At 43.3% G+C, this 15,454-nt stretch overlaps 4 protein-coding genes and 1 long non-coding RNA gene across 10 annotated transcripts; 2 read left to right on the top strand and 3 right to left on the bottom strand.

The window, feature by feature from the left end:
• The first annotated feature begins 862 nt into the window (after positions 1-862).
• Positions 863-3,009, top strand: LOC147918843 (uncharacterized). Its single transcript, XM_087503736.1, has 5 exons — positions 863-1,190; positions 1,283-1,429; positions 1,506-2,035; positions 2,116-2,451; positions 2,563-3,009. The coding sequence occupies exons 1-5, from the start codon at positions 863-865 to the stop codon at positions 3,007-3,009; spliced, it is 1,788 nt and encodes a 595-aa protein (XP_087359862.1).
• A 1,437-nt stretch (positions 3,010-4,446) lies between these two features.
• LOC104770802 (uncharacterized) lies at positions 4,447-5,797 on the top strand. 6 transcript variants are annotated; one of them, XR_764630.2, is made up of 5 exons: positions 4,447-4,642; positions 4,887-4,971; positions 5,094-5,135; positions 5,318-5,421; positions 5,519-5,797. It is a non-coding gene; the product is annotated as an uncharacterized LOC104770802 (long non-coding RNA). The 6 variants fall into 6 exon arrangements; XR_764628.2 differs by having other exon boundaries at positions 5,089-5,135; XR_764629.3 differs by having other exon boundaries at positions 5,089-5,135; positions 5,318-5,448.
• Positions 5,798-6,403: 606 nt separating this feature from the next.
• On the bottom strand, positions 6,404-9,553 carry LOC104772525 (uncharacterized). The gene has a single exon (XM_087503735.1). The coding sequence runs from the start codon at positions 9,551-9,553 to the stop codon at positions 6,404-6,406; it is 3,150 nt and encodes a 1,049-aa protein (XP_087359861.1).
• A 153-nt stretch (positions 9,554-9,706) lies between these two features.
• Positions 9,707-11,911, bottom strand: LOC147918842 (uncharacterized). The gene is made up of 2 exons (XM_087503734.1): positions 11,373-11,911; positions 9,707-11,330 (listed from the first exon to the last, which is right to left on the bottom strand). Exons 1-2 carry the CDS (start codon positions 11,909-11,911, stop codon positions 9,707-9,709), a joined length of 2,163 nt encoding a protein of 720 aa, XP_087359860.1.
• Positions 11,912-12,126: 215 nt separating this feature from the next.
• On the bottom strand, positions 12,127-12,525 carry LOC104770803 (GDSL esterase/lipase At4g10955). Its single transcript, XM_019241873.2, has one exon. It carries the CDS (start codon positions 12,523-12,525, stop codon positions 12,127-12,129), a length of 399 nt encoding a protein of 132 aa, XP_019097418.2.
• Between the last annotated feature and the right edge of the window lie 2,929 nt (positions 12,526-15,454).

Here is a 15,454-nt window from a genome sequence, read left to right as displayed (position 1 = left end):
TGGGGTGTGGATCCACCCCCAACAGTAGTCCCCCCCCGGCCTTTAGTTCGTAGTCTTTAGGCGAAGAACAACCGTGAAGGAGCGAAGAGTCGCGCGTGAAGGAACGGTTCCCAACTTTTGAGGTCGAATCGTTGTGTGCGGTGATCGACGCGCGTGAGATCCGGAAATCGTACCGTTATGGGGCGCGTGTCGTAATGATGACGCTTCCAGATCCTTCGTCCTTCTCCTATAAATATCACTTCTCCATTTCTCTCATTATCTTCTTCTCGTATTTTTCGGTGCTCATCGCTCAGGTATTCTCCCTTCTTCTTATCTCGTCGTTATTTTGCTTTTAGTGTGTCATACTTTTACTATGAACTCCCCTCGATCCCACTCGTCCGATCCATCCGTCGAGAGCCACCTTCGACGAGCGTCGACTTCCGAATCTGATGGCTCTAGTAGGTCTGTTCGCCGGGAGGGGCGTTCTCGGAGTCCCTCTGATTCGTCTTCGGCGGGTTCGGACATGGCTCGATTTGAAGAGTTGAGACGTCGTCTCATTCTCGGGTCGGCAGTTCCAAGCTCGTCGGGTCTGCCTTGCAGGATTCCTTCCCTGATCGACGAGCCTTCGATCAACGATCCATCCTTTCCCGAGTTGGACAACGTTCCTTTGCCGACTGCGAACCTTTTCTCTCACATGCCTCCGTCGACGTTGAAACCGGACGCGGTGGCTGATGCGGTTCCCATTGGGAAATTAAACACCAAGCCGAGAATTCCAATCCCAAAACCGTTTCAGCGTCCCTAGGATGCTCCTTCCGGGTTTATTTGCCTCTCGGAGAAGTACTTCACCGAGTGCGGGCTTACCTTCCCTTTGCCGTCTTTCCTGATGACATACTTTGCTCGTCAAGAGGTGGCCATTTCTCAATTTTCCCCGGCGACCTTTCGAAACGCTGTTGGTCTTTCTATTATGGCCGAAGCTGCGGGGGTTAAACTCACTTGTGATCATTTGGAAGAGTTGACATGTCTGAACCCGTCGAGCCGAAGCAAAACTCCTGGAATTTACTATGTAGCGTCGGGAAAGAAGACGACGCTCGTCGAAGGTGCCAAGGGCAAAACATATAATTGGAAGGGCTCATACTTCTTTCTTGAAGTCGGTGAGGGGGTTTTGGAGGATCCGTCGATTCCTTGGTTTTCTGGGTGGAACCCTTCACCCGGTAGCCGACCCTTCTTGCCTAGTTATCTTTATTCGCACTGTTCTCTTGTTGTGTCTAACCTTTCCCCTTTCTTTCTTTTTTTTTTTTTTTAGTTGTTGTTCCAAGGTGTTTGCTGCCATACCCTTCTTCATTTCAGGCCGAGATATACGCAATCAAGGTTTTCTGCCCTTATGTTTGGCCAGGTACCGAGCCGAAAAAAGGTCGTTCAAGGAAGACATCTGATCCTCGAAGAAAAACAGGTACACCCTAGCATAGTTGAACCCGTTTTTTGCTGCTCCTTGAGTTTGAAATTAATTTCGTCGCATTGTGTTGTAGCCGGAACGATGGGTAAGATGAACTTGAGTGTTCCCAATGCGTCTGCTCGTTATCGCCGAGCTCCAGAGCCGTTGCCTCATTCCGCTCTTCGTCATGATGCTCGTCCAGGTGCTAATCCTCCAAGCTCTGGTTCGTCAAAAAGGGTTTCTCCTTCCTCTCGTCAGGTTGTGGACGACCCTTCGAGAACGCGTCCAAGATTCCTTCCCCCAAATCGTCACGTTGGTCCAGAGGAGACACTTCCAAGGAAGAAGGTGGACGGGACTCCTGGTCGCGTCGCCGAGGTGCCGAAAGATTCTCAGAAAAGGAAGGATGGTCCTGAACAAGAGCGGTCTGCCCCACCAAAGAAGTCTAAGTCGGTAGACTTTAGCTGGAATTTTACGCATTCCTCTGGGGCTCGTCCTTTTCCAGATGATTCGCAGTCATGTGCCGAGTTATTTCGGAAGATCCATTTTGGTGAAGGTCGTCTTCCTGCAGTTGAGAAGATGAAAGAGGTTGATGCGGTTACCGAAGTTGCTCAGGCGTCCTTTGAGGTTTGTCAGTTAAACCAACTTGCTATGAATGTTCCTTTACTCATTTTTCTTATGATTGTCTTTTCCTTTCTTTATCATAGTTTATTGCGCGTATCAATCGTTTGGCGTCTCGCTACGAGCGTCGTGTTCGGCACTTGGAAGGGGAGCGTTCTGGGGCGTCGAGTGAGAGGATCGAGCGCCTTGAGGCGCAACTGGGGGAGGCGGTGCGGTCTAACAAGAGATTCAGCGACCTTGTGGCCAAGCTCGAACATCACCGGAGCGGGTTGATCACGGAACGAGACTCCCTTTCGACGAAACTTGAGGAGTCTGAAGTTGCTTGTAACGGTCTGAAGCTCACCCTTAACTCGGAGACGAGGAGGCTTAGGGATCGGCGTGACGAGTATGGGCACCACGAGCGAATCAACGCTTTTCACGAGGTGGCTGGTCGCGTGTAGAGGCTCTTATCGAAGCACAAAAGTTACGCCGAAGCGGTTGAAGCGTCGCGGGAGAAGTTCCTCGAGTATAACCAAGCTGTTGGGAATGTTCAGATGCTCGAAACACTCGTTGCCGAGGGTCGGATTTCTTTACTTGATGAGGGGATTATGGACCAAGTTACGCCCGTGATGAGCCAACTGAAGAGCGAGGTTGAAAAGGTCGATCTGCCGGACATTACCGAGGCTGACTTCGACATGTCTCAGATCTTTGCCGGGCCTCTTCCCCCAATTCCGACTTGGATCGCCTCCCCAATCAGCGGGAATACCGAGGTTTGCAATGACGAGGGGGGAGATGACGGGTCGGAGAGTGGGGAGATTGGGGGTGAAGAACTGGACGAGCAGGAGAAGGTTGACGATCGTTCTTTTGATGGAGTTGAGGTGCAGGCCAACGACCACCCTTCTGATGGAGTCGAGGAGCAGGGTACGGACCTTCCTGCCGAAGGACTGCCACGTCCGTCAACTCCCGGGCATAAGTCGCCGGTTGTTGGCTTAGTTTCGTGATTCTTCTATTGTCGCCGTGTCGAGGGGTCGGCTCCCTCGTATTATCTTTTGTTTGCCGTATTTTTGGGGTTGGCTCCCACGTACTTTTATGCGCCGTGTTTAGGGGTCGGCTCCCTTGAAAAACTTATGCTCGTCCTTGGGGTATTTATTGAGTTTCATTTAATCCCCCCTTGTTTTAAACGCTCTTTTTTTTGTTTTAAAGTTTCGCCGAGCTCCGGCTTCGCTATGATCCCTGTCGTTATGTCTTTTCCCTTTTTTTTTTGTCGTAAAGGGGTCGGCGCCCGCACCAGACTGTTGCACCCCCCTTTCTTTTTAATATAGCGAAATTTTATGTTATTATTTTTTGAAAGTGCGACTCATGATGGTCGGCTTATCCTCTTTTTCCTCTCTCTTTTTTTTATATCTTTTTTTTGCGAGTTGGACTCGGCTTACATAACCAGGAGCGACCGTTAATAGTCGGCCTACCCTTTTGTGCGAGTGCGACTCGGCTTAAAATAACCAGGGGCGACCGTTAATAGTCGGCTTACACTAGTAAAAAAAATTCTTATAGCTACGATCTAGTCATGAAATTTCGTGGCTTATTTCATAACATTCACGAATTAGTCACTCACTCGAAACATGACTGTTTTCGTGACTTTTTGTAGCTTTTTCGTGACAAGTTTAGTCACGAATTTATTAGTGGCTATATCGTGACTATATCTTATCTACGTATCAAATTCATAACTAAATCGTGACTATTAACTATCAAAAACTATGTCGTATTAGTGTGGCTAATGGAATTATAAATAAAAGTTAAGGTTTTTATATAATAGCCACGAATTTGCCACGGATAATTCATGACTATATGAAACTCCAAGTAAGCATAAATTCTAAAACTATAAAATCTAAAAAAAAGTCTAATTACAACATTCCCAAAAGCTAAAATCTAACAATTGTAAAAAGATTGTAGTTTTTCAAATCTAATATTTTTCAGACCTAACCACAAATTTAAACCTTTACTCCAAACCCTATACCCCAAACCTTAACTCCAAACCCTATACTCCATCATAAACATAGAACAAAAATATAAATATTATATATTCATATTTAAACCATATATATATATATTAAATAAAATCAATCTTTGAAATTATATTTATAAAATTTTGAAATATTTATTTTAAAAGTTTTTAAAATCTAATCATATTCTTAATTTACCTTGAGTTATATTTAGTGTATGTACTTTTAATATATCACTCCACACTTAGAAAAAACAATCATATAATTGTTACTCAAAATTTTTAAAATAATAAAATTGTTATGTAAAACAGTTATAAGTTGTTATTCAAAATGAAATAATTAAATTAAATATAAAACCAAAATTTGGCAAAAAAAATTCCCACCATCCCACTAATTTTTTTTGGTTAAAGTGAAAATATTTGGTACAAGGTTAAAGACCTAGATTCTTCTTCTTTCGTCGACATAATAAACACTTAGAAAAAAAAGCCGTAAACTCCATCTCTGCCGCATAGACACTCAGATCTATTCCTCTTCGATACTAGCTCTGATCTCTTCGACTTTGACTCGCCATGACTCTCCCCGACCGACAGCACCACCTAACATCGCGCTCGACCCTCTGTTTCTGGCCTGACAGGTACTCGTTCTGTCTCCTTCTCCTTCTCGTGATTTGTTGAGTTGAGAAATTAAAGCTCTCACTGCTTCTTTCTCCCTTTGTATTAGGTTGTTTAGAGATTTTGTTCCTATTGGCTGTTGCTGTTAGGGTTCAATTTGTTCTTGTTGCTGTTTTTTATTTATTTAATCTTAGTTTCAACTTAGATGATGTTTATATTTGTTTGACTTAATCTTCCTTGTTTTTGTTTCTTGTTCAATTTTCATAGTTACAGATTAGAAGCGTTGAACTCAACCTAGTCAACTGCTCTTCTTTCTCCGCCTCTGTTTCCCTTCCGTCTCTCCGATTTCAGGGTAAAGCTTTCAATCGTGAATCGTGAATTTCAGATATTACTACTCTGGCTGAAAATATATTGATGCAAGTCACTTCTATGTGTGCTAATTTAATTGTGTATTTACTTTACTTGCCAGTTTAGGCTACACAAACGATATATAGGAGAGGTCAATCCAAGAAACAAGTAAGCACAGCTTTCCTACTTGTTATATATGAACGAAAATACTTTTTCATATATATGATAAGGAAAAATATTTCAATGGATCTTTATTGGAAGTTTTAAGTAACTTAATTTGTGTTTGTTTGTTCTGTTAATTTTCTATAATTTTCTGTCTTTGAAACTGATGTTACTTTCTCTTATCTCAGGTTTTGGTGTTGAGCTGTGGCTGTCTACAAATTCATCCGAACAACATGGCAAAGCAATATCTTGGGACCATGGAGGTGCTGGACATTTTGTTCCTCATAAGAGGGTAGATACTTAGTGGCATACTTCCGTGGTTAGTTTTTTTTTCCTCTAAGTTAACTCATTTTTCTAACTTACTTACAACTACTATTTTTTTTTTGTAGCAACACTACTACTGCAGTCGTTTGCAGAGGATGATTCTTCCAATAGTATCGGCCAAAATGCCTCTTCACGTGCCATTTCTTCTCGCATTGTTAGATGCATGGTGTGCATAGTTTTTGTAATTTCAGTTTCAGGTTTGTTTGTGAAACATCTAGGTATCTAGTTAAGATATTTTGTATGACTATGTGAGTCTTTTAGAAATGTAAGATTAGAGTGCTTGTTGTAATTGAAAATATTGGTATTTGGATTTCATGGTTTTAAATTTGGAATTTCATTTCAGATTTCTGATTTTTACAATTTAAATTAATTTTTTTTTGGACAAATACACAATTAGCCACAAAATAATTAGACACAAATTCGTAGCTAGGCTAGCCACCAAGTAGCTACAGATACTTCATGGCAGAAAATATGGTCCTTCGTGACTAAATTTGCCACGAAACGTGGGTGATAATTACGTAGCTAAACAGACACGAAAAAGCCACGAATTAAATTAGCTACGAGGCTATAGACACGATTTTTTTTCGTGACTAATCGTGGCTATGTAATGAAATAGTCACGAATTTTATGGTTCAGCCATGAAAATTTTAGTAGCTATACGTGTTTTTTTTACTAGTGTTACCCTTTTGTGCGAGTTGCGACTCGGCTTAAAATAATACGTCGGAACGTCGGGTCGTTACCGGGCCAGGATAACGATTATAATAACTTGCAAACGATGACTCATTCTTATGAAAAAGAAGTTTTATATTTTTGGCGGCTGTGTCTCGTAAAACAGGACTGCCTACGTACCCTCCGATCAGGAGGGATCAAGCCGATCGTAGTTCACATTTACATGATTATTCGAATTGCAAAAAGGACGAGCTGGACATAGCCAAGCTTCCTCGATGGTTCTAGTAATAGTAGCGCTTGAGATGCATCGAATTCCAAGACCTCGGTACTGGTTCACCGCCCATTGTTAAGAGTTCGTATACGCCGGGATGGACGACCTTGGATACTAGATATGGACCCTCCCAATTGGCTCCCATTTTTCCGGCATCTGGTTCGGCAGTATTTTCAAAGACTTTGCGGAGGACGAGATCCCCTTCGTCGAAATGCCGATTGTGAACTTTCTTGTTGTAGTACTTGGCTGCGGCAAGCTGGTAGTTTTGGATTCGTAGGAGTGCTTTGTCTCGTTCTTCTTCCAACTCGTCGAGTCTATCCATCTGCATCTGACTATTGAGTGCGGTGTTTTGGACGAGCATTGTTCGTCGGAGGCTGGAACTGCCGACCTGAGCGGGTGCCATTGCTTCCATCCCGTAGGCTAAGGAGAATGGGGTTTGGTTAGTGGATGTCCTTGGGGTCGTTCGGTAGGACCAAAGTACTCCGTCAAGCTCGTCGGCCCAGGCACCCTTCTTGGCGTCTAGTCTTTTCTTTAGGCCATCGAGTATAGTCTTGTTGGTAGCTTCGGCTTGGCCGTTTCCTTGCGGATACCTCGGCGTCGACTTGCTTAGTTTGATTCGCCATCGTGCACAAAAATTTTCGAATTGCAGGGAGATAAACTGCGACCCGTTGTCAGTGACTATCTCATACGGGAGACCGTGGCGACAGATTACATATTTCCAGACGAAGAGTTGGACGTCCCTCGCTTTGATATTTGCATAAGACTCGGCCTCGACCCATTTGGTGAAATAATCGGTGAGGACGAGTATATATCGCTTTTGTCTAGAAGTTGGTAGCGGGCCAATGATGTCCATCGCCCAGCGCATAAAAGGGTAAGGAGCTACTCCGGCTCGTAGGAGTTCAGTCGGCTGATGAATAATGGGGGCGTGTCGCTGGCATTTTTCACACTTGGCGACGAACTTTTCGCAATCAGATATCATCGTTGGCCAGTAATGACCATGCTTCCTGATTCGCAGTGCCAAGGCTCGGCCACCTGAGTGATTTCCTCCAGCTCCTTCGTGCATTTCCATCATGACGCGCTCGGTGTCATCGCCGTGTATGCAGAGCAAAAGGGCTCCTGACGCCGTCCATCGCAACAAATGATCTTTCATTAAGGTGTAGTGGGCGGCCTTGGCTTTTAATCTTCGTTTAGCCCATTTGTCTGCTGGCACGTCGCCATCGGCCAAGTATGCTCGGATTTCGACTCGCCAATCTGTCACGTCGCTATCTGATGCGAGGCAAGTCTCGGGATATGTTTCGCTTATGCTCGGCGTATCTATGCTTTCTACCGGGATGATTCGCCGAAGGTCGGGATCCGATGTTGAAGCGAGTGCTGCCAAAGCGTCGGCCGGGGCATTGTCTCCTCTGGGAATTTTGATGAGCTCGAATTCGTCGAAGCGTTTTGACAAAATCCTAACGACATCAAGGTAGGCGGCCATAGGTTCGCTTTTGGTGTCATATTCTCCACTGAACTGATTGGCGACGAGCTGAGAGTCGCAGAAGGCTCTTATCCGCTTGATCTGCATTCTGTTGGCGAGCTTTAGACCGGCGATGAGTGCTTCATACTCGGCGACGTTGTTGGTTGCTTGGAATCGGAGACGGAAGGATTGCTCCAAAATTTCACCAGTCGGCGAGGTTAGTCGAATCCCTACTCCTGATCCAAGATGAGAGGATGCTCCGTCCACATGCAGGGTCCACCGGTCGTCTGACGGGTCAATGAGTGTTGGTTCGGCTTCCCCAAACGGAAGTTCGATCAAAAAGTCGGCGAGTACTTGGGACTTCGCAGCCAGACGAGTTCGATACTCGATGTCGTACTCACTAAGTTCGATTGCCCATTTCGTTAATCGACCCGATTGGTTCGGGCTGTGCAGTATAGACCGTAAAGGATGGTTGGACAGGACAGCGTCAATATGTGACTGAAAATACGGTCGGAGCTTCCTTGCGGACGTGACGACTGCTAGGGCAACCTTCTCGACTGTCGGGTGGCGAGTTTCTGCGTCGTCGAGTGATTTGCTTATGTAAAAGACGGGTCGTTGCTCTCCTCGATCGTCTTTAACGAGTACACCACTGACAGCCGACTCTGAGACCGCAATATAAAGAAATAAGATTTCGCCGAGCTCCGGCTTCGCTAAGATCGGTGGGGTCGATAAATAGCTCTTTAGCTCATTGAACGCGCTGTGACAGGCTTCGGCCCACTCGAACTTGCCCTTGGTTTTGAGAAGCTGGTAAAATGGTAGACACTTGTCGGTCGATCTGGATATAAAACGATTTAGGGCGGCGATCCGTCCGGTTAGTCGTTGAACTTCTCTGGCATTCTTTGGTAGTGGCAAGTCGATGATTGCCTTAATTTGCTTTGGGTTCGCCTCGATGCCCCTTCTGGTTACCAGGTACCCAAGGAATTCGCCAGACTTAACTGCAAAGGTGCATTTGGCTGGGTTCAGCTTCATCCCATATTTGTTTAGGGTGTCGAAACATTGTCGGAGATGAGTGATATGGTCCTTTGCACGTTGAGATTTGACGAGCATGTCGTCGATATAAACCTCCATAGTCCGGCCAAGTTGCTCGGCGAACATTTTGTTGACTAGCCGTTGGTACGTCGCTCCTGCATTTTTCAGGCCAAAGGGCATAACTTTATAACAGTAGGTCCCTCTATCCGTGATGAACGACGTTTTTTCTTGATCGTCCTTGTGCATTAGAATCTGGTTGTAACCAGAGAAGGCGTCCATAAAAGTTAATAGTTCGTTGCCGGCGGTTGCCTCGACGAGTTGATCAATTCTTGGCAATGGGAAACTATCTTTTGGACAGGCTTTGTTAAGGTCGGTAAAATCGACGCAGACTCGCCACTTTCCATTCTTCTTCTTGACGACCACCGGTTTAGGTAACCACTCGGGATATTTCACTTCTATAATTGACCCGGTGCCAAGAAGTTTGTCAACTTCGTCGTTCACTGCTTGTGACCGTTCGGGACCTAACTTGCGCCGTTTTTGTTTGACCGGCTTATGCGTTGGGTCGGCATTGAGTTCATGGGTTGTGACACTTGGATCGATCCCCTTCATATCGGTCACGCTCCATGCAAACGTCGAGATATTGGTTTTGAGGAAAAGTATCAACTCGTTTCGCATGGCGTCTGTTATCTCTGTACCGATATTCACGCATCGTTTCTTGTCGTTTTCGTCAAGGTTCACCTCCTCGACCGCGGCAACGCCCTGCTGGACGGCAGTCGGCTTTCCGTCTGTTGGTGATGCGCTATCGTCGCCGACCCGCTGCTTTGATTGCTATAATTTCTTTCCGGTGCGAAGCTTATGCTCGATCAGGAAACAGGCCCGTGCGGTTTGCTGATTGCCATGCAGTGTGTATATTCCTTTCGAAGTTGGGAACTTAACGCACTGATGATATGTTGACGGGACGGCTTTCATCTTGTGGAGCCATGGGGTTCCAAGGATGACGTTGTAGATCGTTGGCTTGTCGATAACCGCGAACCGGAAGTATCTGGCTATCCCCCCAACGAAGATTGGTAAGGTGATGGTGCCGACGGACATAAGATGATCCCCGTCGAAGCCCGTTAAAGAGTGACATTCTTGCATAATGTCCCATTCGCTGACTTCCATTTTGGCCAATACGTCTCTGAAGATGACGTTGACTGAGCTTCCAGTGTCGATCAATATTCTCGTCACCTTGCTTTCGCCGATCAAGAGTTCGACGACCAATGGATCGTTATGCGGTAAATCCAAACCTTCTAGATCTTTTCCGTCGAAAGTGATTGGCATGCCTTCAGCCTCGAACCTTGACGGCCAAGATTTCGTCATCTCAGCTTTCTTAGTATAATCTCTAATCGCTCTGACCGAATCGTTGCATCCGGCTAGCCCGCCCATTATCATGTGGATTCGTCGTATCGTCGGAGGGCGTTGGTCGGGCTTGCGGTCTGTATGCGGTCGTTTTTCATTACCGCTGTCTTCGCGCCATTCGGCGAGTAGGTTTTGAATTTCCATCTCGTCTTCGCTTTGGTCGGCTAGTACCTTTGAATCCTTGACGAATTTTCGAGCGATATATTCGGCGCGCTTGGCGTCGCTTCGTCCAGGTCGGGCTGTCTTGCTTCTGTCGGGCTCGACGACTATTGCCCCTTTCTTGTATCGCTCCATCAAGACCTTCTGGAGGTAATGACACTCGTCAGTTGCGTGGGTGGTACTCTGATGGTAGTCGCAGTACGGGGTTGCACTATTTTCACCTCCCTCTTTCCGTATATACTTGTTTTCGCCGATCGCAAAGGTTCGGCGAGTTTGATCTTGGTTTTTGATGAAGTGTTGTCGAGGCTTGACGTAATCAACTTTTGGAGCTACGGCTACAGGCTGTTTGGGTGTCGCACTTGCCTCCGAAGAAAGCTTCTTAGCATTGATAGCTTTCTCTTCCTCGAGCCCAATGTGTTTTGCAGCTCGGAGTAATGCCTCGGCTACGGTCTCGACATGCGTTAAAGACAGCTCTTCCTTGAACCGAGATTCATACCAGAGCGCATTTCGAAGTGCGACAATTGTGGCAGCGTCCGGAATTGAAATGTTGACGTAGATTTCCTTGAATCGCCCTATAAAGGACCGAAGCGATTCTCCCCTGTGCTGAGTTAAGGCATATAAGTCGGCATGGGAATTCTTATCCTCGATCAAAACAGAAAACTGCTTCAAAAATTCGGTTATCAGCTCCCTGATACTATCGATTGATCCGGGTGGGAGTCTCGAGAACCAGCTCAATGCGGTTCCTGTTAGATGCTCGGCGAAAACTTGGCAAGCTCCAGCGTCATATTCCGCCTGGCTGAACTGTAAAGGACCGAGGGCTACGCCAAAGGTGAGTAAGAAGTCTCGTGGGTCGACCGTTCCGTCATAGTGACCCAACCGTGGCTTGACTGCTCTTCTGACCGTCGTTGTAGCGAGTCTTCGAGAGAACGGAGTTCACTGTGTTGCTTCGAGCATAAGTCCGACTTCGGGTGCCTTGTCCGTTGCTTTTTGAATCATTGCGGCCATTTCTTTCATCTGCTCTTTGATTTCTTTTAGCTCGGCATCCTTCGTTAGATCAGTTACGTCGTTATTTCGCTCGATAGGGTGCTGGGCAGGATTACGTCCTAATCCGCTGGTTTGCACATACGACCCTGGCATTGTTCTTACCGAGGTGAAGTTCATTGGGTTGAGCCGAGCGTTGTTGAGATGGTTGATTTCATCTTGTGAGTTAAACTGTGTCGCGGTGAGTGCATCCAATCGGCTGTTGGTTCGCTCTTCTTGCTGGTCAAGGCGTGTTAAGATTCCGCGGAACAGCTCGTCAATACTTGAGACGGGCTGATTGCTGAGCAAAGTAAGCTGCGTTGGGACCTGTGTTGGTTCTACGGTCACCGGGGTCGTCAGGTTTGTAGCTATGACAAAAGTCTCCGGGCTGTCTACCGTCACGACCTTTCTTGGAGCGTCTGGCGTGGGGAGGACTGCCTGGTCCGGTTGTTCCATTGCCGAGCTGTTCTCTCGTCGATTCTCCGAGTGGTTGGTTCCGGAACCGTTGACTTCTGTTTGGACGAGCTGAGGCTTTCGTTCTTACTGTACTGCTTCTCTTCCTTTTTCCCCCGATCCCCTCTTTACGCAGGCCGTACGTCTGTATTTATAGGGAATCGTGTCGGTTCGTCTATGTAAAAGACCATAATACCCTCCCTTCCCTTAGGGGCTTATTATGGGCTTTTCCTGAGCTGGGCCTTTTGTTGGGGGTGTGGATCCACCCCCAACAGGAAGCATCCAGAACGCATCATGGTCTTTCCAGCAATCAAAGCTAGGGCGGCTCCCGAAGAGTGTCCAGCAAGCCAGATAACTGAGTCGCTATGTTTGTCTACCATATGACGGATTTCTTCAAAGGCGTGCTTAGGCCTGCCACCTCGATGAAGGGTGTTCAACATACATTGGAGGACAAGTCCGAAATCACATATCAAAGTTTTACTATTCAGAACCGTGTCGCGGAAGGCCATCACATACTGTGGAACTTTCACATGTGGGTTATTTTGGCAAACGCTGTAGCTCTTGTATTCGAAAACCGCACCGTAAATGGAGCTGTCATCGTCGGTCAATTGTTTCATCAATTCGAAATTGAAAAACTCCCACCAAGGATCGGCTTGTGGTTCCGGACACTTCCGCAAGCCAAGCCTGTACCTTTTTTTTTGCTTAAGACGCCTGTCCCTTTCCAATGTGTACACTCCATTTACCAAACTTGATAACACTCCGGTTTGGTAGTGCGGGTTGGTCCTATTTTAAAAAAAAACCAATAATAAGAACCAATCAATTATACTTTAAAACTCATGAACGGCACAAGAATTCATATAGTTCTAATTAATAAAAAAATTCCATCGTCTATCATAAAAATCTTTATAACACCATAAAGTTATACACACTGTTCTATAATAAAAAAATTCTTCGTCAATTTATTTTTAACGGAAGTATACAAAAAAAAAAGGTTTAGAATGTTACCAATCAGGAGATTTAAGATGGGACGGGCCGTAAGTGTTGAAATCGGATGTATCTGATGAGGTCAACGATCCTATCCCCATATTTTTTTTTCTCTAGTAAGCCACGCCCTTTTTGTTCTTTTTTTTCTTTGAATAGTAGAAAATGCAGAGATTTCTTTTTAAAGGGAAAGAAAATAACAGAAAATGGTGAAAATAAGAAAGAAAAGAAAAGTGAAGATAAAAGTATAAGCGAACTTAAGCGAATCTGATGAAGTAAAGCTTAAGAATTCTTGTATAGAAAACAAACTTTTCTGTGTGTGTGTGTTTTTTCTTAACTGTGATTAACAATGCTAGCTATATGGGCTATTTATAGCCGGGGAGTCTGTGATACTACATAGCCACCTAGAAAACTTCCTACAACTACTTAGAAACATCCAGGAAGTCTTGTTTAAGCGACTGGACGACAGCGACCAAATAACATTTTTATTAATATTTTAAAAATAGTTTGTGGACTTTCTATTGGTTATAGTGATATAAGTAGAATAATCTAATTTGAAAGTTTTAACTAGACTAACCCATCTTTTTTCTTTAAATATATTTTAGCCATTTTTAATACATTATTAAAGATGTCATTTTGATTTTGTTTTTTACTACAAATTAGAAAAAATTACTTAAAAAAAAAAATACAAAACTTGTTTTTCAAAACTTAAAAAAAGAAATATATAAAAAAATTTTAATGGTTGAGAAAGTTTCATATTGTGGATTTTTCTTTTGCTCGCATTTTATTTAGTCAAATGAAATTTGAAGAGCTTATACGTCAACAATTCTTAGAAAACAAAATACATAATATTGATGAAAATGGCTTGATTTGTAAATAAAATTAATAAATAAATTTTGTTTATGTAAATTTATTTTCAGTATTAGTATGTAGAAAGGATTATTCAAATATCTTGTTTCGTATTTGACATCTTTATGTCCAATATGATAATTTAATATATAAACTATGAATATCCTAATTTTAATACAAACCTGAACAATTATTCCAAAGATGTTACGATAGCAAGTTTTAAGATAATTTTTGAAGCATTTGAAGTTTCACATCGGTTTAGGAACTTTATTATGCACCAAATTTGATGATTGTTGAGTTGTTGGGAACTGGCCGGGAAGACAGAAAAGTCACATTTCACCTCCAAGCTAAGTAGAACTAGACTAAACAATCAATCCTGAATCCTATCGGAAGTCATTACCGACATACCGAAGAGAAGTTCACATCTCATTTTATGGGATCACATGAGTTGGTTTGCATAATATTATATTTTGCTTTGCATAATATGATTTTTATAAATTATTAACTTAAGATATAGAACTTTCTTCCTTTTTCTTCGATGCAGTTCTTCTTTCCTAACACTTGTATATGAATATGACGTGACGTCATGATTTGTGACGTCCAAAGACAAATCCAAATCATTATTTGCTTCTGTTTTCAGCATTACATAGATAATTGTTTTACAGATATCCAAAAGAGATAGAAAAAAGAAAAAAAGAAACATTTTTATCAATACACTAGTATAATCTATATATATAAAATTGACTTTTCTCTTTTTTCCTTCATCCACTTCATTACTTCTAAAATTAATGTATCAATTAATTAACACATTTTTATAATATTTTATTATTATTAAAAACAATAAACTAGAATATAAACTAAAAACAACCAAAAAATATCAAAGTAAAATGAGGGAATTTCAAAAATACCTCTTTTACAATACCATTTTCCAAAAATTTCCACTTTTTCAAACTTTACCAAAAAACTACTAAAAATTTGTGTGTAAGCTTATAAATATATACACAAACTACTAACAGGGCGTGTATTATGGTTTGTGTGTTGCTTGGGAGAGATGGAACTCGCGGGTGGAGCTGGAGGTGGACTCCGAGGTGGTGGTGGGCATTTTAACGACAAGGATTAATGATTCACATTCGCTGTCCTTTCTAGTACGTTTGTGCTATGACTTCTTGTCGCGTGACTGGATTGTCCGAGTTTATCATGTGTATAGGGAGGCGAACCGTCTTGCAGACAGTTTAGCCAATTATGCGTTTACATTACCTTTGGGTTTTTATTTATTTGAGTCTAGAGTTTATGTGGTTACTTCTATTGTGTTCGAGGATGTTATCGGGAATGCGCGCCCATGGTTGATTCCGGTGTAATTTTTACTTTCTTTTATTAATAAACTAGGGGTGTTCAATCCCTTTCTCGACCAAAAAAAAGAAAGTTATCGATTAAAAGTTGATGTATACTACTAGTTTCAATTATAATATAATATAATTACTATATATATATATATAAGTATTTTAAAATTGAGACTATATTTGTTAGTGTTAAGTTATAAATTCATGTTACCAATTAAACCAGAAGGATTTGGTGCATATTGTAACATCCGCGAACCAAATAATAAGATTTGGGATGGGTGTCGATCGACACCAGGGGTGTGTCGATCGACACCAGGGGTGTGTCGATCGACACCAGCTTTTTCTGGTTCGACCAGATAGTTTTAATTGTTGATTT

Source organism: Camelina sativa, chromosome 20 (assembly GCF_030686135.1).
Source record: "Camelina sativa cultivar CO46 ecotype springtype chromosome 20, ASM3068613v1".
NCBI lineage: Eukaryota > Viridiplantae > Streptophyta > Magnoliopsida > Brassicales > Brassicaceae > Camelina > Camelina sativa.
This window is presented reverse-complemented; position numbering and strand designations above follow the sequence as displayed.